Source organism: Boleophthalmus pectinirostris, unplaced genomic scaffold (assembly GCF_026225935.1).
Source record: "Boleophthalmus pectinirostris isolate CB_2022bp ecotype Guang Dong unplaced genomic scaffold, ASM2622593v1 HiC_scaffold_6, whole genome shotgun sequence".
Taxonomy (NCBI): domain Eukaryota; kingdom Metazoa; phylum Chordata; class Actinopteri; order Gobiiformes; family Gobiidae; genus Boleophthalmus; species Boleophthalmus pectinirostris.
The window spans coordinates 13,541,104-13,565,632 of record NW_026571447.1 but is presented as its reverse complement, the minus strand read 5'-3'; the positions used below and the strand labels follow the sequence as shown (position 1 = coordinate 13,565,632).

At 38.3% G+C, this 24,529-nt stretch overlaps 2 protein-coding genes across 4 annotated transcripts; both read right to left on the bottom strand.

The window, feature by feature from the left end:
- Positions 1–874: 874 nt before the first annotated feature.
- Positions 875–12,550, bottom strand: sh3d21 (SH3 domain containing 21). 2 transcript variants are annotated; one of them, XM_020940395.2, is made up of 17 exons: positions 12,373–12,550; positions 11,596–11,753; positions 11,464–11,521; positions 11,202–11,311; positions 10,321–10,405; positions 9,749–9,810; positions 9,619–9,658; positions 9,164–9,255; positions 7,886–7,987; positions 7,164–7,215; positions 5,887–5,937; positions 5,326–5,434; positions 4,180–4,345; positions 3,796–3,873; positions 3,085–3,281; positions 2,282–2,345; positions 875–2,200 (listed from the first exon to the last, which is right to left on the bottom strand). In XM_020940395.2, the coding sequence occupies exons 1-17, from the start codon at positions 12,374–12,376 to the stop codon at positions 2,168–2,170; spliced, it is 1,461 nt and encodes a 486-aa protein (XP_020796054.1). In that variant the 5' UTR covers positions 12,377–12,550; the 3' UTR covers positions 875–2,167. The 2 variants fall into 2 exon arrangements, with proteins under 2 accessions (XP_020796054.1, XP_020796055.1); XM_020940396.2 differs by lacking the exon at positions 5,887–5,937.
- A 1,869-nt stretch (positions 12,551–14,419) lies between these two features.
- LOC110174293 (thyroid hormone receptor-associated protein 3-like) lies at positions 14,420–24,236 on the bottom strand. Of its 2 annotated transcripts, none has more exons than XM_055164214.1 (11): positions 24,118–24,236; positions 20,638–20,775; positions 18,906–19,727; positions 18,085–18,720; positions 17,842–18,014; positions 17,537–17,648; positions 16,522–16,606; positions 15,886–16,049; positions 15,639–15,774; positions 15,401–15,526; positions 14,420–15,314 (listed from the first exon to the last, which is right to left on the bottom strand). In XM_055164214.1, the coding sequence occupies exons 2-11, from the start codon at positions 20,754–20,756 to the stop codon at positions 15,051–15,053; spliced, it is 2,637 nt and encodes an 878-aa protein (XP_055020189.1). In that variant the 5' UTR covers positions 20,757–20,775; positions 24,118–24,236; the 3' UTR covers positions 14,420–15,050. The 2 variants fall into 2 exon arrangements, with proteins under 2 accessions (XP_055020189.1, XP_020796029.1); XM_020940370.2 differs by having other exon boundaries at positions 14,421–15,314; positions 15,639–15,801.
- Between the last annotated feature and the right edge of the window lie 293 nt (positions 24,237–24,529).

The following is a 24,529-nucleotide window of genomic DNA, read 5'->3' as shown; positions in this document are numbered from 1 at the left end:
TTATGTACAAATAATTAATCTGACATTTTTCCACAGAAGAAGAAGAACCTCAAAGTCAAACTACAAAAGGTTCATTGGTCTATCATGTGGTTCTTCACATCAGTGGAAACTGAAACTTGTGTAGATAACATCCTTTATGATGTTACTTAGAACTATAGTTGAATGACACCATCTGCATGCTTTGTTGTGGTCTTTTGCAGCCTATGTTAATCAGCAAGGCATTTTAGCAACAATGCAAACGTGCTATTCTTGGGCTGGGTATAAAATAAATAGATTTCAAATTCCTCCCTTGTGTAACTTGGTTTTATTGCCTCCAGTAAAATCCTTCATTTTAAAATGTCGTTTTGAATTTGTAACGGTTTTATTCCCATTCCCCATGAGGCTTTTGTACAAGATCTAATCCTTCATCCAATCTCCATTTTCTAATAAAGGCAATATGGGGGCTCAGCTATTCATTTAGCTCTAATTTGAGCTCAATTAGATTTTTATTGTTTATCTGAGCTAGTTGATGTAATGTTATCTCGTAGATCTTAAAATGCTTACTGGGAGTGACTGAAAAATACTGTCAGGTTATTTTAATCTGGATCTATTTTGTGAAATAAGAATCTGCTTCATCAGCTCAACCTGGTGTTTACGTCCGTCTATTTATCCTCTGTCAAACAGGGAGCGTGACCCTGCAGCAGCCATTATTCAACACTGTTTTTAAAAATAGTATGTTCCCATGGTGGTTTCAGAAGCTCTGGCTCTTTGATGAACTCCAGATGTTGGCCAGATGTGCTTCAATGTGGGCAACAGGACTCCCTTAAGCACAACGTGCTCAGGATTCGTATTATAGCCCAAACCAGGTAATTACAAGTGGACAACATAAGGTAAATGACTTTCCCAATATCACCATGTTTATATACGCCCCGATACACCCCGTGTGTACAGCCTTTCAGTCGTTATTGCTCTCGTTTTATCAAAATTGGTTTACCTCTAATCTATTTGCATAGTTAACATCATAACAGTAAGTGAGCGTATTGCGCCGCTTTATATATACACACGTACACGGGTATGCACTGCCCCCCAGTGGCTGTATACAGCATTACAATGGTTCCCAAATAGTTTGTAGGAAAATAAAATAATAAAATAATGTGTTGAATGTTGCACTGTGTAACTTTTTTGGTAGACGGTCTGCCATCTGCTTGTTTCCTTGCTGATGTCATTGCTTTGCTTTGAATATACCACAGTACGGCATTCGACTTATGAACACATATCATTTACACAGTTAAGGGTGTGTTTGTGCTCAAAAATACACTGAAAAGCACGTGTTCTTACTGTGAGAGAGGTTGCCTTCCCAAATCTAACCTGTAACTTTGCCTGGTAGCCTCTTCTGCTTGTCTCCATGGATATAGAAAAGTTCAATGTCATGTGTCACTTTCAAGGCAACACAATACTGTCTCCATGAAAACAAGCAGGTTGCGAATCTTCCAACAGAAGTTACTCTGGAGTGTTTCACAGTATGGTAGTAAGCCTTTCTATCTTCATGGAGACCAGAATAGACCAAGTTACAGGTCAGATCTGTGGAGAGGCAACCCCGCTCACAGTCAAAATGACTGTTTTTCTAGGTATTTTGAGTTATAAAACCACCTGTCATTTAATAAATATAAGGTAGAGCTGTTTAATGCCATACTGTGGAACATTCCAGGCAGAGCAATGCCATATCCATAGAAATTAGCAAATGACGAACCCCCAACCAAAAAATTACACCTTTAAAACAACTGACAATAAAATCATGAAGAAAGAAAGATAGAAAAAGGATTCCATATCAAACTACTTGAAAACCAACACATTACATTACATTCAATACATATGAACAGTTCAGTAGAAGAATAGTTCTGGTAATGAGGTAAACATGCCCCTTGGTGTTCAACAATAAAACATCTCATTGGAATGCTAGTCACCAACAATATTACTTAGTAATACTAATAAAATAAACTTAGTCTTTGCTCTTATGAAATTTCCAGCATTTAGAAAACAGTAACATTTGTGAAGTTTAAGTCTGTATGGATTATATGATCCAGTATTGCCGTGTCCATTGCTCAGTGCGCTGATGCTATCTGAACCACGTTCCAGTGTAAAACTCTGTATTTCTGCTTTGTTTTGTAAGGATCAGCAGTTGTGTTCATCACTTCTTCATCTTCAGTGCCTGAACTTCCCCCTGTAAATACAGACATGTTAAACCCCAGTCATGCTTTGTGGTCCATCTGTCTGGAGCAAGAAAACCAAACCACACACTGACCTGGAGTGCTGTTCTTTTGTTTTTTTCTTCTCGTAATTCGTTTTTCACTTCCTGCATGTCATGTCTGCAAAAAGGGCAGGATTCTGAAACTTGTGGACATATTAAAGGACCTATATTACACAAAATTTACTGAATTGTGAGCTTTTGGCCATGTTAGAACATTGTTACCTCTTCAAAAATATACTTGGAATTGTGTTTTGTGTTTTACGTGTTTAAGTAATCCTTTACTATTATGTACATCTGCAAAGCTTAAACTGCTCTTTCAGAGTAGCTCCTTCCAGAGTGAAGGGATTTGGAGTTTAAAAACACAGTGGAGCACTTCCTGTATTACCACATCACACATCACAAGGAGGAACAGAGTGCTTTCTGTTTGAGAGAAGAACTCTACATATGCAGGATTGGTGTGTTAAACATGTGTGAATGAAACAAAACACAACTCACATGTTTGTGATGAGGAATGACAGAAAATAGCATGGGCCCTTTAAGTATTTTTGTAGGTTCTATTTTTGCAAATTTGCTAAAGTCTTACATATAAAAATATTACAAAGGGCTTATTAATATCACAAAGCGATAGGCGTGGGGCACGGCATAGGCGTGGGCAAGAGCCGATCATTGACACTTGCGGCTATGTTTATTTGTATGATTATTACAAGACTACAGCTGCATAGGAGTTCTTGCAAAAACAGGAAACAACAATAAGAAACTGTGTATATATAGGAGATTAAACTCTAGATTCACTTTCAGATCTTCAGGTAACTCGTTCACTAACCCCTTCTAAGCACAAACTTGTGGCTTGTACGTACTTGTATTGAGTTTGCAGCAGCTCCAAAGCCAACCTCAGCTCCTGGAGTTCTGCCTGAAGACTCTCCACTGTGGGCTTGTCTCTTCCAGGCAGTACTTTCCCATCCAGCAAGACTTTGGGAGGAGTAGGCCGCACTGGAAGGGGGGTCCTCGAGGGCTGTTCAGGTTTTGCAGGAGAAGCCAGAGCATTTTCTGTTGGCTACAATTAGTTTATAATTTATGAGTAGCTTTTAAAGGTCCTATGTTACTCAAAATTGCCATGTTATAATGTTGTTACCTCATCAAAAACAGACCCGGAGCTATGTTTTGTTTCATTCACACATGTTTGATTAATCCTTTATCTGTCTAGATTTCCAAATCTCAAAATGCTCCATTCCACCTTATGATGTCATAGAGGCGGTAGTTTACATGTTAACCCCTACTTTTTACCTTTTGTTCAGAGTTAGGCAGTTCCAGAGCTGAGATTATCCAGGCAATTCTAGTGAAGGTGTATTGAGTTTAAAAAAAACAACACTTGTATTACCACATGACATCACAAGGTGGAGCAGAGTTTGAGAAAAGAACTCAGCAAAAAAGTATGCAGGATTTGTGTGTGAAACATGTGTGAATGAAACAAAACACAACTCCAGGTGTATGTTTGCGATTAAGAAACAACATTATAACATGGATCAGAAAATAGAGTAAACCAATGTAATGTAACCATGGCAACAAACCTTTTTCAGATCAGATGGTTTGTTTTCCTGGAACGTTTTGGGTGTAGACTCTGCTTCTGTCTTATCACCGTCACTTTCCTATAAAAGAAACAGCATGTTATTACCAGTTTTTCTCAGTATCCACTGCACATATTCTCAGTAAACAGCTGCATATTGCTAAGATAAAATTAAGACAGATACATAGTGGAAATGCCAGAACAGGCCTGTACTTGTTTTACCAAAGACTGGAAATGTTGCCATTGATTTTAATCCACCACTAATCCAAGATATAACATGCAGATCACTTATTATGGCCTTTTATAAACTTATCAATATAGAAACATGAGTAAAAAGAGTTAGTGTGGTATAAGACCCGAGCGTGTATTATCTGTGGATGGGTCTCACCTGTGCTCCCTGGGGCTGGTTTGTAGGGGGTCTCCTCTGAGGGGGTTTGGCCCTATTCGCTGTAGGATGGCTCAGCTTTTCTGTCTGGATGTCAACACCATCAAACTGGTCCTTTGCTTTCTCTTCCACTGGTTTTGGAGAAGGAGGTGCAGCTTCACCGTTAGCACTAAAAATCAAGATAATGCATATTAGTAAGTGTGTGCAAAAATATTGAAATATATTGAAGTATTGTTATGGTGGGCTGCAGTATCAATATATCGCCAAGAGCATTTTTTGGTATCTTTTAGCAATCTTTTGTGTGACTGCACTACAGTTTTGGTGCTCATTTGTGGAAGGAAACTTGTTTGCGCAATACACTTGACATATTAACTGTTTTGATGATAAAAGTAGATGTATTTAATATTAACTTTGCACAAGTAGTGGTCTAACGAAGAAATATTGTCGCTAAAAAACAGCAATATATCATACCTGAGTTAAGATTACTTTAAGAAAGTTAAGAAAGTTTGATCATGATTTGGGTAAATGTCACATCACAAGTAAAATTATCTACCAATGGAACACGAGTTTTTTGTATCTAACATTAGAAAACAACTCTTGTTCTTAATTTAAGTCATTATAACTTAGTAGTAGAGTGTGTGATATATTGATTATCACATGTATTGCCATATCGTGATAATATTGTGAGCCATGTTGTGTATCGTATCGAATCAGGAGGGACTTCAATTCCCAGCCCTATTCATTAGTGATTTTTGTATTTTTCATCAGCTTTTTTATAAAGCTGATGTATACCATAGTTTTTTTTAGACAGAAGACAAGGCATGTTTTGTCCTCCTTGTTTGGCGTGTAGTTCAGGAAACAGGAAATGGGCTGCCCCTGTCTGTTTAGCCCAATCTGAATTATCCAAGAGTTTCCACTGTGCCACATAAGGTCGGGCATCCTGGCATTCTTTTTTTAAGTAACCATAGCAACCAGCGGAGCCAAGTAAAACCTTTACCATCTAAATGGTGCCAGCATCTGTGACATTTCCCAAAGGCTTGTGCTTCAGAAAGCTTCCAGAAAGAATTAGTGTTTTTTCTGGGGCTCTAGTTACAGCTCCAGGTCTAATGTTAATGTACAGATAAGAGGCACAGCACAGGAGTCACTTACTTTGGGGAAAGCTTTGAGACGGGCTTGACTGGAGGAGTCCGAGGGAGGGAAGGCAGCTTGACTTTAGTTGGAGGATTGCTTCTCAAGTCTTTGGGCTCAGTTTTTTCATCTGAAGAGTGAATGCATCAGATAGATTTTGTTACTGGTCAGGTTTTCTTTGAAGGTGCACAGTGTAAGTTTTCTGGAGAGCCCGTCAAATACTTTTTTGCATGGATACAGTATGTTATAGCTTTGTCTGGAATGTTTCACTATATGGTATTAAACCTGTCTATTTTCACGGAGCCCAAACCAGACCAAGTTACAGGTCAGATTTGTGGCGAGGCAGCACCACTCACAGTCAGAATGCATGTTTCTTCTAGATATTTTTGAGCTATAATACTGCCTGTAATTGAATAAATGTAAGGTAGAGTTGTTTAATGCCATCCTGTGGAACATTCCAAGCAGAGCAATGACATATCCATAGAAACAAGCAGGCGAAAGACTCTCCAGTAACCAGACAATTTACACAGCGCACCTTTAATGTTGTCTTCAAAGTTAAACATTGGCATAAGGGCTTTTTACCTTTTGGTTTTGCTGCACCATTTTTATCCATAACTGGAGGCTCAGCTTTCACTAAATGAACAAACAGAGAAACTCTATATTACGCATAGAGAGATGTATTTTATCTGTAAACATATATATATATATTTGCATATTTGTTTTTCCACATGCATTGCCAAGTGAGTGATATTGTTCAAATATATTTCACAGGTGTGGTGTTTTCTGTGATAAGAGCCAAGGCTTTTGTGGAACAGCTCAGTGACTAAAGTCTAATTCCCCTCTCACAGTTCACAATTTTCCATGATGTTCAGTGCAAAATAATCTGCAAATTAATGTACATAACAACAAAAAACTAAAGAAACCAAAACTGTCATTTCAACCAATTATCTACAACCCTGTGAATCTGTTATATTTTTATACAGGAAGTGGATGGTGATGTGAAATGTGAAGCAAAGAAAAGAAGTACACAGAAGCCTACCTTGAGGATGCAAAACATTGTGCAACATTTCTCAAGCTAACCTCTCGGGGTAAGAGTGCTTCTTGTGCAAATCTGTGTAGCTAGAGTTGCCCTCTGTCCCCACCCCCTTGTTTCCTCTAGACTGCTAAACTGGGCATGTGACACTAACTGCAAACTTCCTCCGAGTCTCAAGTCTCCACAAAAGTGTAGAGAGATATGGACAAAACACGAATGAATGGCTGTACAGTACTTGTTTTTAAATGCTTAGTTTTGTCTTTGTTTGGAAACTATTGTTTATTATTCAGGTAAGAACTCAGAAGGTAGGAGCATACAAAAGGACTTGATCTGCAGTCACGCCACATCCTGCCCAGGAACACAACAACTGAGCAAAATGACCGAACTAAAGGTGCTAAACTTAAATAAATAAACTGGTCACACCAAATATAAAGATGCATTGTGTAACTTTTCTGGTTGAGGTCTGAAAAAAATCATAATCAGGGTCGCCTCTGAACACATCTGATGTGTAACTTGGCTTGGTGGTGCCAGTTTTTTTGTCTCCATGGAAATAGATGCTTTTAATGCAGTACTAGTCTGTGAAGCATTCTGGACAAAGCAACAACATCTCCATGGAAACGAGGAGGTAACGGACCATCCGCCGGAAAAAGTTCACACGCGTTTGAGTAACCCATGTGTAAAGAAAAGTGCACCTTAAACTATGCTTACTTTGTTTCACGATATGCACCCCAGATATGCCACATAACAAAACCACACTTTTCGACTCACCCATGATTTAGTAAAAAGTAAATGTATAATAATGTACACAAACAAGATGGATGCTTACCTGGACGTTTTAAGGTGTTGCCACGTGTTGGAGGCTGATTTGCGCCATCAAACTTAAAAAAGAGAAAGAAATATTTTATTTTATAATTCCATAAGATAACACTGTGATAAGATAACACTGGGTTTGTCCAGATGAAATGAAAAGAGTGATTCATTTTTTCTTAGGATGCTGAGTCACTGTAGGATACTGTAGTATTCTAATTAAAGCCTAAAACTTAGGAAAAACACATATACTTGTCAAGTTGAATCTACTCAAATAAAATAAAATGTTCTTGATTTAAGTCATTTTAACTTACCTAGATATCATTTATATCATCTATAGACATTACTACTACTACCACTACTACTACTACCAATAATGATTATAATTATAATTTTATTAGGTGCCTTTCTAGGCACTCAAGGTCACCTTACAACAATAAAAGAAAGGTAAACAGATACTCGAATTGTACCCAGATAAAGCTGAAGTGAAGCCACTTGAGGACATCCTGGTGGAATATATTTTCAATGAAACAGTGACACATTTCCAGTGTCATTTGTTTGTAATTACTGTCTGAGTCAGAAAACCTTGTGTCTGAGCTCATGACCTGCTTTAGAGCTAATGCATTGCCCAGTTAATGATTATTCAATTACTAAAATGTTTCCTGTGATTAGTGACTCTGTTGTGGAAGTTCCAGAACACTTTGACCTCTTGATAGTGTTTGTGTAATATTGTAGACTCACCTGCAGACTGCTCATTGGTGGTATCAACATGACAAAGTTATCAGGAAAGAAGCCACAGCGTCCATTCAGCTCTCCCTGCCACCAGCCTTCATCCTCCGATTCCTTTAGACACAGATGAAGGAGTCACATCACAAATTCTAACATTAAAAGTGCAATATTAGACAAAAATGACTCTTGTGAGCTTTAAGTCATGTTATAATGCCATTACCTCATCAAAAACATACCTGGAGCTGTGTTTGGTTTCATTCACACACAGAGTTTAGTTTTTCTACATCTCAACATGGTCTGTTCCACCTTGTGATGTCATTAACTGGTAATATTCAAGTTAACAGCTACCTTTTACCTTTTGTTTAAAAGACATTGGCAATTCTAGGGCTGAAATGATCCAAATCATTCTAGTGAAGGAGTATGGAGTTTAAAAATACAGTGGAGCACTTCCTGTATTGCCATATGACATCACAAGGTGGAACTGAGTGTTTTCTCTCTGAGCGCAGAACTCTGGGGGGAACTCATATGTTTGTTTCAAACGTGTGTGTGAATGAAACAAAACTCAACTCCATGTATGTTTTTGATGAGGAAACAACATTAAAACATTAATAGTTGAACCATTGATTAGTGTAATCTGGACCCTTTAACTGCTGTGATATTTAAAGCAATACAAACAAAATGTAAAACTGCTTTTACTGTCCCTAACAAAAATATTGAAGTAACTCTCACCTACACACCTGCATATTTCTGTTGGGTTTGTTCAGTGACAAAAGCATCTCTCTGCAGGACTATGGGCTTTTTGCGTTGTATTATTCTTCTGAAGCCTCCTGAGTCAAATATATTATGCCCTGACTGTTGCTGTGATTATGACAATGAAATGTCCAAATAACACACCCCACGACACATAAAAATATACTCTAATTATATACTGAAAACCACGTGCCCAATAATTACTGGTTTGACAACTCTGACCACAATACATTATAGTTCACATGCGTTACAGTCATGGGCATTTCCAAAACAGGTGGACTTCAAGTGATTACTCTACTCGTCATTATATTAGTAAGAGTAATTAAAGGTCCTAAATAACGTGACATTGACTCTTAAGCTGTGCTCTAATTCTGTAACCTCCTCAAAAACTGGTTTATTAGTCTGTCTACTGTACATATTCAAAGCTCAAAATACTCTGTTCCACCTTGTGAAGCAGAAGTTTTCAAGTTTTTGATGAGGAAGCAGCATTATAGCAGATCAGAAAATAGTGTAATATGGTCCCTTTAAATGGTACCTTACCTTACTCAGGACAACTACCACATCTCCTTTTTTCAGCTCCAGCTCATCCTCAGCTTTGGGCTTGTAATCAAACATCACCTTGCAAAACTCCACTGTAAAAAGAATAAAATGAAATAAATGAAGGAAATGAAATAACAATAAATAAATGAAAAAAAAAAAAAAGTTGTATAAAGAAAAAGGTTAGGAAATCACAAATTCTACAAACAATAAAATATCCTGCCTTATTTGTACATAAAACTGTGATTCTTGTACAGGGTAAGATATCAGGACAGGTTTAAATATACACACAGAATAAATTGAATAACCTAATCGTCAAACCTAATCACAATCCTTGTCGAAAATAAAAACACAATTAATTAAAAATATTTCAGTTCTAGATTGCTTAGGCTACTGATAAAACACTGCGTGAAAAAGGGTCTTATCAATATTAGTAAAACTTTGAAAATAAAACATACCACTTTTTACTTTCTTTCTGATACTTGTTTGTTTTGAATTCTGTGGGGGAAAAAAACAAACATAATTGTGATAAAATGTGATAAAAAGAAATACAAGAAGCCAAAATTCAACTGTGAAATTGTTACTCACGTCCTTTGTAAAAAGAGCATCTGAGAGTTTAGGTCTGGATTTACCCTCATTTATCTTTGTATCTGTGTGATATCGAATTTGATTAGAGTTTAAAGTTAATGAATTAAAGGTTCTATATTACGCAAAATTGACTCTTGTGAGCTTTATGTCATGTTATAAAGCTGTTACCTCCTCAAAACCATACCTGGAGTTGTCTGACTTTATTATAAGTCTGTCTACATCTCCAAAGCTCAAAATGCTCTTTTCCACCTTGGGATGTCACAAAGTGGTAGTTTTCAAGTTCACCTTTATCTTTTGTTCAGCAGAGATGGACAATTCCAAGACTGAAATGATCCAAACTATTCAAGTGAAGGTGTATGGAGTTTAAAAACACAATGGAGCATTTCCTGCATTACCACATGACATCACAAGGTGGAACAGAACTCAGTCTAAATACGCAGGGTTTGTGTGTTCAACATGTGTGAATGAAACAAAACAGAACTCCAGGTATGTCTGTGATGAGGAAACAACATTATAACATTGATCAGAAATGAACAATAACATAATATTTTTTGGTTATGCTGTCTACTCACCTTTAACGATAATTTCCTTTACAAAGTTGGATGGAAATGCTCCGACTTTTCCATTTTTAATACCCATCCACCATCCATCTTCAATCTAATAAACACCATTTTGAATTATTTATACAATATAATATTAAGAAACAATGTACCCTATACTGTCTGAGATCTTGGTCACGTGAATGAAAAACCAGTATATCTAGTTGACAGCATGCTACAATGCCTTGGAACGTGTTATGTCAGTATTGTAGTCTTATCTAATTTAAATGACTACAGAGCATTATTTTAGACAGGTTTTCGCCTCAGGATCATTACTGGAGAATGGGCACTGTATTATATGACATCATTTGTGTCACCTTCAAATGCAGATTCATTTTCATGGACTAGTTTTAGCCTTGAAGCCCTATATTACATAAAATTGACTCTTGTGAGCTTTAAGCCATGTTGTCAAAAGCATCAAAAACGTACCTGGTGTTCTGTTTTGTTTCATTCACAAATGTTTGACTAATCCTGCCTTATGCGTCTGTCCAAAACTCAAAATGCTTTGTTCTACCTTGTGATGTCATGTGGTGGTAGTTTTCAGGTTAACAGCTACACTTTTCCTTTAGATCAGTAAAGATCAGCAACTCCAGGGCTGAAGTGATTCTACTGAAGGTGTATGGAATTTAAAAACACAGTGGAACACTTCCTGTATTACCACATGACATCACAAGGAGTGTTTTAAGCTGGAGAAAAGAACTCAGCCTACATATGCAGGGTTTGTGTGTTAAATGTGTGAATGAAACAAAACACAACTCCAGGTATGTTTGTGGTGAGGAAATAACATCAGAACATTTATCAGAAAACTGCGTAATATGTTCCCTTTAAGAAACAATAAATGTGCCTTATCTGACCTCATTCATGATGTCTATGACGTCTCCAACACACAGCTCCAGCTCGTCCTGGTTTTGGGGGGCGTAGGCATAGATGGCCTCACATCTCCGTGGCTGTTTGATCTTTTTTACTGTAAAATATAATATAAGATAAGCCTTGCAATATTTTTAGACAATAATATTTTACAGTGTTTTAAAGTATCAACAAAAATATTTAATTTGACATTCATATCCATTCAAATTGGATAACCATGACAAGTAAGCAAGCAAGCAGAATAGTTACTTTGTCTAATACTGCGTGGTTCCATTTTTGTATCTCCCCTCAAATAAACTGGCACCTCCTGTAAAGAAAGTTCATTTTTACTTTTTAACTCACTTCCATAAGATAACATTGTAAAACTATAGTGGACCAGACCTTAACAAAGTTCGCAGGAAAGATGCCCTTCTTTCCCCTCAGTTCTCCGTACAGCCAGCCTTCCTCTGCATTCTTGGTGACGTTCTTCACCACATCCCCCATCTTCACCGAGAGCTCGTCTGGCATGGTGCCCTCAAAGTCCACAAGCACCAGCACCTCTGCAGTGGAGCAGAAAATTAGATTTCTCACACAAGAGGCTCAAGAGCTTCGACTATGCTTTGCTTTTGATGTGTCCTGACATTCAGACCAAAGGACAACACATACACAGGAGAAAGACTATTGAAAATGCATTTTTTTCTATGTATACATACTAGTCCAGAATATTCTACTCTATTAATCTGAGGTTGGGTGATCAAAACAGTCAAAACAATGACAAAATCATTCAGTGGTCTCAAGAAATTGTATTATTATTAGATTTTTTTAAAAGGTGCACTGAGTAACTTTTCAATTGGGGATCCATCATCTTCTTGTTTCTAGAGATGTCATTGCTCTGCCTGGAATGTTCCACAGTATAACAGTAAACAGCCATACCTTACATTTATTAAATTACAACTGGTTATGTAGCTCAAAAATACCCAGAAAAACAGGCATTCTGACTGTGAGCAGGATCACCTTGCTACCAATCTGACCTGTAACTTGGTCTGGTTTGGTCTCCATAAAGATAGAAAGTTTTAATACCATACTGTGAAACATTCCAGACAAAGCAAGAAAAGCATTTGACAGACCCTCCACCAGAAAAGTTACACAATGCACCTTTAAATAAACATGCCAACTTACCCATGATTGGTGTGTTGTGTTATCCTCTTTATCGTTCAAAACAACAACAGAAGCTTAATATATATAAACCGTATGAAAGTATGTGTTCTTCCTAGTTGTCAAACATTAACACTGTGCAGCTTTCCTCCGGCTAGTCATGACAAGTTACTACCAAGAAGTAGGATGGGTCTAAGAGAAAGAGAGAGAGAAAGAGAGAGAGAGAAGGAAAAGGAGGGGTCAAAAAGGAGGAGATAAAGCCATAGGGGAACAGGTCAAACACGTTTATTACAGGAACAAAGCTCAAGTATGACTAAAGAAAGGCTCAGGCGTCATACAGCTGGACTAATTTGTATTCCTGTAACCTTGAGTGAGGTTTAGCACAGATAAGAATTCATAGTTTTGTGTAATGTATTTGTTATTTTGGCATGTCACAATCAGAAAAGCAGAAGTAGCTGAGTGAGCATGCAGTTGACAAACAAAGATCTACCCCATGACCTTGTATAATGTGTAGTAACTACTTCAGTGATTAAACTACACTGAAATAATTCTAATAAAACATAAAAATTACAGTGAGGATTTCTTATGAATTTTGTTTGTTTACACTTTTCCCCCTTCATTTCTACTGATGTAACCACTTGTAATATTTAATCCTCACTGTCCTTACTATTAACTTACATATACAGTAAAATTATAACAGTTGCCACAGTAGCGGTTGCTATGACTAACATGGTTAGGTACACACTGAAAATGAGCAGTCATGCTCAAGAGCCTGTCACTCTGTTCTAACAAAACAACAGGACTTACTCTCTTCAGTCTCAGTGTTCATGAGAAGAAGAAAAATAAAGATCTCACAAAAAAAAATATTCTGATTAAAAACATAAATGCAGCTCTGTGGAACAATATAATGAACCCGAACAAAGTCCTCCACAGACCCAGGAAGTACCATAACCCAAAGCCCTATGATGCTGCAAACAAACCAGGCCCTCAGGAGACCCCAGAGTCAGTGGAGCCAAGAGCCACAGAGAAACGCTCATATGATGCTCCAAGGGTTTGACAGAACTCAGAAGAGCTGAGGAAACAGGTGAAGGATAACATGCTCTCAGTTATCTGGAAGAGGGGTGAGAATGATTCTTAAGAGGCGCACCAAATACAGAGAGTTGTGGATATGGAGGAGCACCTCTGAGTTGAGCTAGAGGAAGTTAAACTACTGTGTGAATGAATGACATCCTGCTCTGTGAGCAATACAAAGGAGAGCTGGTAAAGAAACAGGAGGAAACCTGCCTGCAGGCCATTATCAAAAGCACTGAGAATATAAGCAGAGGTGGTTAAGAACGGCACATGCGATAGGTCCACATAGCCCCTCATCATAATGCAAATGTACAAAGTTACAGAATGACCTGATATGGTAGCTTCTCTTTTCTCAAGATTGTTTTACCTTTAAAAAAAAGTGACAAAGCTGATGGAGTAATGTATTGTTCTATTTTCAAACAGCACATCTAAAGGGAGGCTTTACTGTTCAGTATTAATAACTGTCTGTGCCCTGGGCAAATGCATTGTCACCTACACAATATTTTAGTCGCACATTTACAAATGTTATGACCTGTAGTGATGAAAGCCCCAAAACACAATACAGTGTTTTTTGTTGCCTTATAATCTCACTGGCAGTAACTGAGAATCAAATTGAACTATCGCCCAAATACATATCCATTTTTATTGGTTGTTCAGTGTGTGAAAATCAAGTGTTATCCATTTGCATTGTAATTTATTTTTTTTCCTGAGGGATGATGATGATGATGATGATGATTAGGGATTAATATTTCTGTAAAAGGTGTCTAGTCTGTGACGTGAACCAGTATGTAATTGGATTTTGCATTCATAATAAATCCATTGTACAGCAATACTGTTTCTGTTGTGTTGTTGGGCAAGGCACTTCTGTTCACCTATATTGCCACCATGTAACTGGGAGAGTGTCATACAGACAATAGGAGTGTCTATTATTATCTGGTTCTACTCCTGTTTTCATAAAAAGAAAAGCTATTTATACTAACCATCACAACATCTGCTTTAAAAAGTTTTTACTTCACATTTATATACATTTCAATTTTGAGAATAAGTATCAATCCACACAAGTATCTGAAACAATCACACTTAAAGTCATTATTAAAAACTGTTTTAAAGGCATTTAGGTCAAACCAATCAAAGAGAAGCATTCATTAAGATGGTATTAAATTAGTTCAGGTAAATTCTAATTAGATTCATTAGAAACCATATTTACAAAAATGATCAAGTGCCCCAGATAACAGGGCATTGTGCAAGATAATTCTTGTCATCTATTTTCACACTTTTTCTCATACAACAAACAAAAGTAAAACTTTCTAAAAACAAACAAAAACTAACATCTGTGCTCCTGTGCTGGCATCGCTGTGTTTACACAGTTTGGTCCCCTAGCTTGACACATCACACAAGATCACAATCAGAAAGGATCTGTCTCATCAACTGCATTTTGCTATTAAGCATTGAAAGCTCTGCCTCTAAATAATCAGTAATTGCATTCAAAATTCCACTTAATCAGTGCTTCACACCACAAATTACGATGCTTTACGGAAACTGGTTAAAAATGCCAACCAAAGATTTACAAAGAAAAACAAATGTAAGAACCCTTAAGGCATACAGTGCTTAGATAGTTTGCAGCTCACAGTTCATCTCCGTTCAGTGCCCCCTTTGTGGTTCTGTTCGATGCCAGTTTGTTCCCTATTGACCTGGGCCCATTTGGAGCCATTATAGTTGGCACTGCTGTTGGCGCTGCTGTTTGCACTGCTGTTGGCGCTGCTGTTGGCACTGGTATTGGCACTGCTGTTGGCCCTGCGAATGATGAATCGAGGTCTTCCACGCAAAGAGTTTACCCGCCCTCTGCCTCTTGTGTCTGTCCACCTGCATTCGGCTTCACCTTCTCTATCATCATGCTGACGAGAAAAAACATAATTAGGTAAACACAGCAGTTAAATGTGTGTTCTGATATTATCTGTTCAGAGAAGATATGCGCTCTTACTAAATAATATTTCTTGCTTTTAGGTGTGTACTCTGGGTCCCAGTCATCATGTTTTGCTGAATTTGTTGAAGTCGAATTACACCGAGAACTGCCTCTGTTCCAGCTTCGTCCACGGATTTGAATGTGCTGTTGTGGCAATTTTGCATTAGAATTTCAAAGAGAGAAACATTTAACATTAAAACTTTAAAATTAAAACATTTTAAAATTTTACATTTAAAAAGACCAGTGATTTACTTACAAATGCTTCATATGACCTGGCACATAAGGTTTCTTTTGCATCTGGTTTGACTCTATTTGACTCCTGTTCAGACTTCACAGAGGACGTATTATCTTGTTTTTTCTCAGAGGATGATGATGATGAAGATGAAGAAGAACTAGAAGAACGAGAGCGAGTTTTCTTGCTTTTTGTTGGGGGAAAAAAAGCTCATGTTTAAATACAGCTGACTGCTGATAATGAAATATGAATCTATTATCAGTGTACATACAGGGATTTCTTTAGGCACTTGGAAAACATTACAGTAGTCTTTCCCGTACTAGATTCAGGACGATCCACATTTTGCACATCTGGATCATGGTGATGATGATTATTGCGTTGTTCAATATCCCCACGAAGGTCCAGTGGGTCTCCTTTACTTTTCTCTTCAATCTCCTGAGCAGGTTAGAATAGAACACATAGTGGATAGACTTTGGGGTGCAGATGTACTCAGAGGGTCATCTGACATGCACTTCACTAAACCCTATCTCCACTTGCAGAAGCACACAACACATGCTCTTGACTTATTTTGTATTTTGACAGTCCAAAGTCTGGCAATAGAAAAGTTGTCTGTTTATTTAGGGTAAAACATACTTACAGACTTTTGCTTAGATTCCTTTGAACTGCAAGGGCACAGCAGCTTCCTTACTTTAGCCTGGATCAGGCATTTGCCACTTTTAATCAAACCCACATGTTGTGGTGACAGGTAACAAACAACAGCCAAGCAGCCTTATTTTGTCTTTGTGAATGTAGCATTCACAGCCCTCTGCCTTTAGCCTTAAGGGAGTGCAGCCTCAGGCTGGAGGTGGGCTCATGTTATGGTCGTCTGTTTTTCACACTCATTTCACACTGAAATGTTTTCAGTCACCTTGTAAGTGCCGCCTTCTGCTCTTTTGATCGCCTCAAAAATCTGACAGTGTTTCCTGAATGCACTCGGTGAAACCTCAAGTCTCCTGTAACAGAATGAAACATTGTGATGTTAATAGCTTTTTGTATTGACAATTTATCAGTTTTCCCATCACCCTCATAAAGATTCTATCATGAGGGGGGTAGAGCTATTTTCTGCAAAACCTCATTCACTCTGTTGTGTCCATCTCTGTCACATCTATCAAATCAAAAATAAAAAAGTTACTATTGTAGTCACAGCTGCCTTGGTGATTACTGAGGCAAGGCTGCCAATCCATGGCTGTCGACACCTCTGACCTCAAGTTATTACTCACACCACATTCATACATAGGCGAGGTAAGTGAAATCTTACCTATGACACAACAACAGTCTGCACTGGTCAGATCAGGGTCCAAACAGCCCACCTTTATGCAGGTGGACAAACAGTCTAACTACTGAGTTCAAGCTCTGCTCATGAGTAGATCAGCATCGGCATCATGGCCGATTGTTTAGAATCCAGAGGAACCGATGGCCAGTGGCCTCTGCCAATATTTTTGGGCCGATAAGTAGGGTCAATTTTGGTCATTTTCCCCAAATTAGAATCCTCATCCGTGTCATCCTCATCCTGTGTAGAGTTCAGTGTGGACACATTTTTGCAGTACCCTCTTTAGAATTAACTGTTCAAACACAGCTTTATATTTTTCATGCATATTTAAGCTGCTGGTGGGCCAAACAATATGTTGGTCTCTGCTGGAGATTTAAGGCTAATAGCAATACACTAAAAAATGAAAATATTGGTCCAATATATAGGTCTATCTCCTCTCATGAGCCACTGCTGTCCCATTTTAAGGGGTTTTTGAACAAAAAAATGCAAACCCCAAGAAAACTGAAAGGACTGGTGCTTTAAGTAGGTGAGACAGAAAAATACTCAAAGCCTTCAGAGGTGAAGTAGAAGCTATTGCACACTGAAATAGAGTAAAACAATAAAGCCACAGTACCTGTGTATTTCTGGACTTTTTCTTGGTTTTATCATTTCCCTCTCTGCAGCTTGTCTTTGGTACATGGTGAACCTCTCATTTAGCGTGAGTCCAGATGAGGTAAAGTGCTGAGCTGTGCAGGAAAATGAAAAGAAACTTGCCTTTAAATAGTCTGTCACTTTCCACTCATCTGTGAATGCTGGCCTGTGTTTTTCTTGTTGTTGTGCTTTGTCTGATTCAACAGATCAGTAAATGTACCTGAAAACATTGCATATTCAGGCACATGTTTGTAGTAACAACTCAGGGAACTCAGTAGTAGGTCTTACCTTTTATATGATGAACAATGGTGACAATGTGTTGGGCAAACAGCTCAGAGGAACTTCTCTGTACCTGCGCAGCCTGAACATGCTGAAAGATGGAGCGAAACTCTGTGTCTTTTTTGGACGACTGCACAAGATCCTGAGACAACTGCCGCTCTTTTGCTAAAATATCAGAGGAACTGAAACGAGAGGAAATGCATGATATATATGACATTAATATAAATATAAAATAAATGTCAGTATATTTACCACATGAGACTATCAGACGGGAAATCCAGCCTAACATTAAATGTAGCCTCCTTTTTTCGTGGCAAAACCTTAAGGTTCTCTTCAGTGGGCGTGGACATGTCTCTGCTCCTCTTTTGTGGAGTTATAGGAAAGGGCACAAGAGATGTTTTAGCCATGGTTCTGCCTTTACAGCCTCTTTCAGGAGAAGAATCTTCAGAAAAGTGAAAAGGCTCTCTTTTTGCAAATGCAGAAGTAAAAATGGCACGTTTCTCCTGATTTTGTCTGACACCTGGGTCGTCATTCGCAGTGTCAGGGCCACTGTTGGCAGCACAGGCTGCATTCTGCAGTTTGCTCTCAGACAGCTGTTGGACTGTGTTAGTCTCAGAGAACTCATTTTCAGTGATCCACTCATTCAGAAAAGGCTCTGTATGAGATCTGATCATTTTGTCATCTCCGCCATCCCCATTAAGAACTGGGGAAGCCTTCATAATATTATTTAAGGGCATTGCACCACTGTTGTCCTCCTTTTGATTTCCGGGCCTCAAGTCACTCTTAGTGGGAGACTCTTTTCCATTTACTTTTGATTCTTTCATATCAACAGTGCTGTCTGAGCCGTTCTGCCATCCTTTAGAATTCTTACTTTGCTCTTCCAAAAATCTAAACAATAGCAAGAGAGAATATTAGAGCACATAAATTATTCATACATACAATTCCCAAAAAAAAATAAAGTAAACATTTTTAAGTAACTTGTTGTGAGATTTTAGTAACAACTTTTAGAAACAATTTAATTTTACAATGTCAAAGTGAAAAAAATAAATGTAAATCAAGTACATGTGCCTTACTTTCTAAATGCAACAGAGAGTGCTGCTTTATCTCCATCCAAGTATTCCTCTGAAGAGAAGATGTCAAAGCTGGAGAGCATAGGGTTTAGACAGTCTGAGGAAGTCTTTGTTATTGGTGCATTACACATATTCTTCCAGAAGAGGGTGCCATTGCTCATGGTATTGGTAGTAGTCTGGGTGCTTAGTGCAGAACTACCTCCAGAGGTTGAAGAAAGATTAACTCTCTTTGGGCTGCTAACTTCTTTTAAAGGGATCCAGTTTCCATGATTCTTTTCATCTGTATTTTTTTCTACAGTAAGTGCTCCAGCCAGATCCACTGCCTCACCATTTCTCTCTCGAACAGGATTTTGTCCAGAGGGTTCTTCCTGCACCTGTTTGGAGTTTTTGTTTGCAGACGGTGCAGGTGTGCATTTAGGTGAGGAGTGTGATGAGGAGAGGGAGTGCTGTGAGTGTCTGGACACAGGTGAGCACGATCGGTCTGAGCAGTGGGGCTGACCATGACCAGGGCTCCTTGAACTGACCGGGCCATTGTGGAACTGCCCCCGTGAGTTTTTGTGTGGCTGTTTCTTGTAGTTTTTCCAGTTGTTACGGTTGTTGTTGTTGTTGTTGTTGTTGTAGCCTCCACCACCACGCTGATAGCGTCCACGCTGGAAGTATCCTCGCCCACGACCTCGCCCCCTGAAGTTATATGGTCGCCTGAAGCCCCCACGGTGGTGGTAGCCCCGACTCTCACGGCTGTTCTGGTATGAACGGGGGTACTTCTTGTCCCGGTTATGTGAAGGAGATCTGGACCGAGACCTAGATCTTGACCTAGACCGAGAACTGAAAAAAGATAAATTCATTTTAAAATGCATAATATAGCTTTAAGTCATCCTCTCCATGCATTCTGTTTGAAGCATTTTACAAATCAGTCCACATGGTGGCGCCCGTCAGCTTTTAAAAATTATACTAGTGTTGACAGTCTCACAGTATTTATTTTCCATACTTTGCTCTGTTCTTCTTCCTCCACACAAAAAGCAGACGTCTTTTATTTAGTCAAAGCAACACACTGAAAATGATGTGGTAAATATTTCAGAAATATTATATTCATAGAACTTTTCATATTAAAAAGTAATAAAATGTTAGAAATGGCTTGAAAATATGGCATTGTTTCTAATGACATATCATTACAGCTGTTTTAAGTATGCAAGCATACAAAGCATAATGAACATGCCATGTACAAAACACATGCAACACGCAAATGCACATGCACAGTATCTAAACAGCATTAAAAGTAACTCACCACTTGTGTTTTTTCATTGGAATAGTGTAAGTAGAAAGGGCAGTGCTCAGAGCAGCACCGCACACTGAGTTTGAAAACTATAGACTGTCTCTGCTGTGAGCAGCGTTACCGAAGCCCACAGTCACATGGAACATTTAGAAGGAAAAAAAAACTCCCTCTCTCTCTTTGACCCTGTGTTTGCCAGTTAGATAGACTGGTCAGTCTTTTGGTTACTGGAATGTAGTATGTTTTTGTCTAATAAACTTTAACTTATCTGTGTATTAAAAAAAAGCTTATACCCTTACTCATAACTTAAGTTATGTTATTACCTTTTTAATTCAGTGAACTAATCATTTTTGAAGATAGCTATTAGTTTATCCCCAAATTATGTTTCATCCTCACTTAAAAATCATTTTTCAAGTCTCAATCATTCTATGAGTTATAAATGGGGGTAAATCCAAACATACATACCTGTAGCGGTGCTTCCTGGAGCGTGATCGTGAGGGGCTGCTGGAGTAAGTGGACCTGGATCTGGAGCGGGATCGAGATCGGCTCCGAGACCTTGAGGCAGATTTAGTGGATCTGGACATCTCTGCAGCTGCACTTTAACTGTGGTACAAAAGAGAGGGGGCAACATCACAACATGGTACCAAGGCATGTGACAAACTGGTGTGTTACAAAGTCTTAATCTAAAAATACTCTTATATACTCTTTTTGCTAACCTTTTTCACTATACCACAGTTTCTTTGTAACTAAGAGTGGTACAAGAGAAAACAGAAATTGCAGTCTCTGAGACTTAAATACTGAACAGTATGGTAAGTAAGTGAGCAGCTTATTTTCTTATTTTCTCGTCTTATCACAGGGTGGTCCCAGTCTGCCCTCCTGCCACTGTTTTGGAGAACTGAAAGAGGAGTGTTTTTCCACCCCATATTGTTATTGTGCTCTCTGAACTTCCTTTTCAAACTTTAACTTTGGCACGCTGTATTTTTTGGCTCAAAGAGAATAATTTCCTGAAAGACTATCCTCGATAGAAGGCAAATTTGGTCTACTGCAAACACAGCAACAATGGCATGGATGTTAATCTTGGAAATATATGCAAACTGCATTGCTACTGGCTCATCCCCACTTAGCCAAAGTCCTATCACGGTGACCATAGTTCAATAGAAAAACGATGCTGAGATCAATTCCAAAATATGCATAAAAATATGCACTGTAAGAAAAAAAGCATCCACATATATTCAGTGGTGGATGAAGAACTCAATTTTGTTACTTACTTAAGTACAGATACAGAGGCAAAAGATTACCCAAGTAAGTAATTAAAAGCATCACATGAAAACATTTACTTAAGTAAAAGTGCCTGTGTAAAAATTTACTTTATGAGTAGCATTTTGCTGAGATTATTAGAACAATTAAAGCATTTTTTTAATTGTAGCTGTTTGTATGTATTTGTGTATTTGGTTTGCTTAAAATTGAGACATTAACTCAAATTAAATGTGCATAAGTCTCAGCCATTTCAGCATGTCTCAAACCATAAAGAAAAGTACTTTTCACTTTTACAAAAAAGTAAAAAGTATGCACTTTAATAGGTACTTAATTAAAGTACAGATACCTAAAAACTGTACTTAAGTATTCTACTTTTACTTTTATACTTTGTTACCTTCCACCACTGCATATATCCAGGAGTTCTGCTCACACGAGTCACGTTCAAATGCAAAAGACGGTTGATTAGTAGTGCTGTTGGAACTTCAAATGGCAGCTGCGTAATCCCCATCACCTGTTTATTCCATGTTGAAGCAAAGGCTCTGATCAACAATGGACTGGCAACCTGATACAGAGCTGTGAGAGAAGCCAGCCTCAATCAGAAGTCCTGTCATTAGGACTGGAATACCACAGTGGCAGCTGGGACCACAATCGCTATCTATATGTGCTCCAGAGGGACTCCCATCCCTGTTCCACAAAGCAACTGGCACTGGCACAATGTGCACTTATTGAAATGCTCCAGTCCTGTTTGGTTTTCCACCAAGACACTTTTCATGCCACTGTAGTTAATGGATAGCAACATGGGGGCAGCCTGGTTTCACACATGATAAATGTAGCTTCCTTTGTTTGGTGAGAAGATGAGTCAGACAGCTGGATTCCAAAAAACAGAGAGGCAACTTCAGTCACTGAAATACGCCATCCCGCACTTTTATTTAACTGAAGCAAATGCACCAACTTTCACACCTCAACATCGTTTTTATCAATGCAAGTAGTTTTGGGCGTTATAAAGGTCTTACAAGGAGTGGACTGGCAACGATATTTAAATCCTAGTTTTGGTCATTCATAGTTTTTATTTCAATCTCATTTTTCTTGTCAAAACAAATGAATGTGGCTTTCAATTAGGGATGGGCATGATTAATCGATTAATCAATAATTGATCATTAAGAATTTCATCGATTACGTTAATTTTAATCGACAAACCGAATGTAGGTTGCTGTGAGTAGTGTGACCAAACAGGGGTCCGTACATGTGTCTCTCTGCATCAGAAGGAGCGAGCAAACACAAACATTCGGTCAGTCTGCAATGTACCGAAGCACAAATGTGTATGTAACGATGATTTGCACAAGAAATTCCACGCTTTCCGTTGCGTTCGGGACAAGTGAGTCCGTGTGCACAGTGAACAAAGCAGCACATATGTTTCGGTGTCCAGTGGGAAAAAGCTTCACCAGGTGAGAGTCGCGCAATGTCGATGACGAGTCCCCACCTCCCACGCCCCGTACGGTGTCCTGGTTTTGACAAACGCAAATCTGGTCACACTAACCTGTATTCACCTGAGTCATGTCTTTTAATCCGACAGAAACTGACCGCATCAGCGACACAAGAGCTGTAGTTTTATTTTCGCTGAGTTTATGCAAATTAGCGATGCGGTTTTAAGTTTCGTTTTTGTGAGAGTTGCGCTAAACTGAATTAAACACATTATATAATCTAAAACGTATTGATGTGGCTCTTGAGTCGTTACGGTTTATATGTCGTAAAGTTGAATTTATTTATGCAGATTAGTAGTGCAGATAGTAATAATAATGATGATCATTTTAATATAAAAACGTTAATGATTAATCGATAATCGATCGTTAATTCTTCCGACGATCGATTAAGAAAATAGGCGTTTTGATTTGAAATAATTGGATTCACTCTAAATTAATTACAGCTCTTCTTTGCAGAGAGAAAACCTCCCAGCACACTTCCAAACCCTCTCTCCATCACAAAAGAGAACGGAAGATGAAGCTTCATTTCATCTCAGGGGTTGATTTTTTGATGATGAGCACTTTAGTAATATTAACATTTCAAACTTGACTTTGATCCTGAGGAGTCAACTCAAAACTCTCTTAAATAAATGAAAAGAGTTCACACTTATAAATAAGAACTCTGTATCCTTTATCATATCTTTAACTATATCATACAATATAATTTAAGAGATAGTTTCCATTACCATGATGGCATTTAAATTATTATTTTTTTGGTTATACAGTCTGACTCATTTAAAAGTAAAATGAAGATTGGGAACTCAGTGTGATACCATCTACTGTAATAAATCAATATAGAACATATGAAATAAATAAGTTAAGTTATATAGTTGGCTCAATAAGCTTGTTTGTGTGAAGGCGTCACAGTGCCACAACATCTGAAATTATCTGATCTGATCATCTCTCGGATTACGAACAAAAGTTCTTTACACCTGTGTTCATTAAGGCAGCGTAACTTGTAAACATGGGCTATTACGATTCATATCGTACCATACGAGTTCAAAGACTTACTGAGCAAAATGTTTAGGATACATCATCTCATTAGGGGCTGATGAAGGTGAGTTTATAGCGAAATAAAGATAATTTCAACTTCTGAACAGAAAAATAAGAAGGTCTAAAGTTAGAGCGATATCGATTCAGTGGACAAAATGAATAAATAACAACTTACCGATGCACGTATCCCCTAGTTTTCCGCCTTCACATCAAGTGACACGTCAACCCTTCAATAAAATCCCGATTCTTCCAAAAGCCAGAGTGTTGTGCCCGGCTTCTGTCAACTGTGCGGAGTTTGTGCGAGTGCAGCGTGTGAGCGCGCGGCGCGCAGAGGGGGTGTGTCCGCACGCTCCTGCGGGCTGCGCGTGCGCTTCCGCTTTCCATTTCTGAAACGAGAATTGTTGAAAACACCTTTCGCGCTGTGAACAACAACCTGACCGACAGCACGCTTCTAAATGTGTTTTTACCACCACACTGACTCGGCATTTGCTTGTGTGTGATTACAAAATGGTTAAATATCCAAAATTATTACCCTAAATGTATTTTTCTTGTTCTAAATGGTGTAGAAAGATAACCTGGCGAGAAAG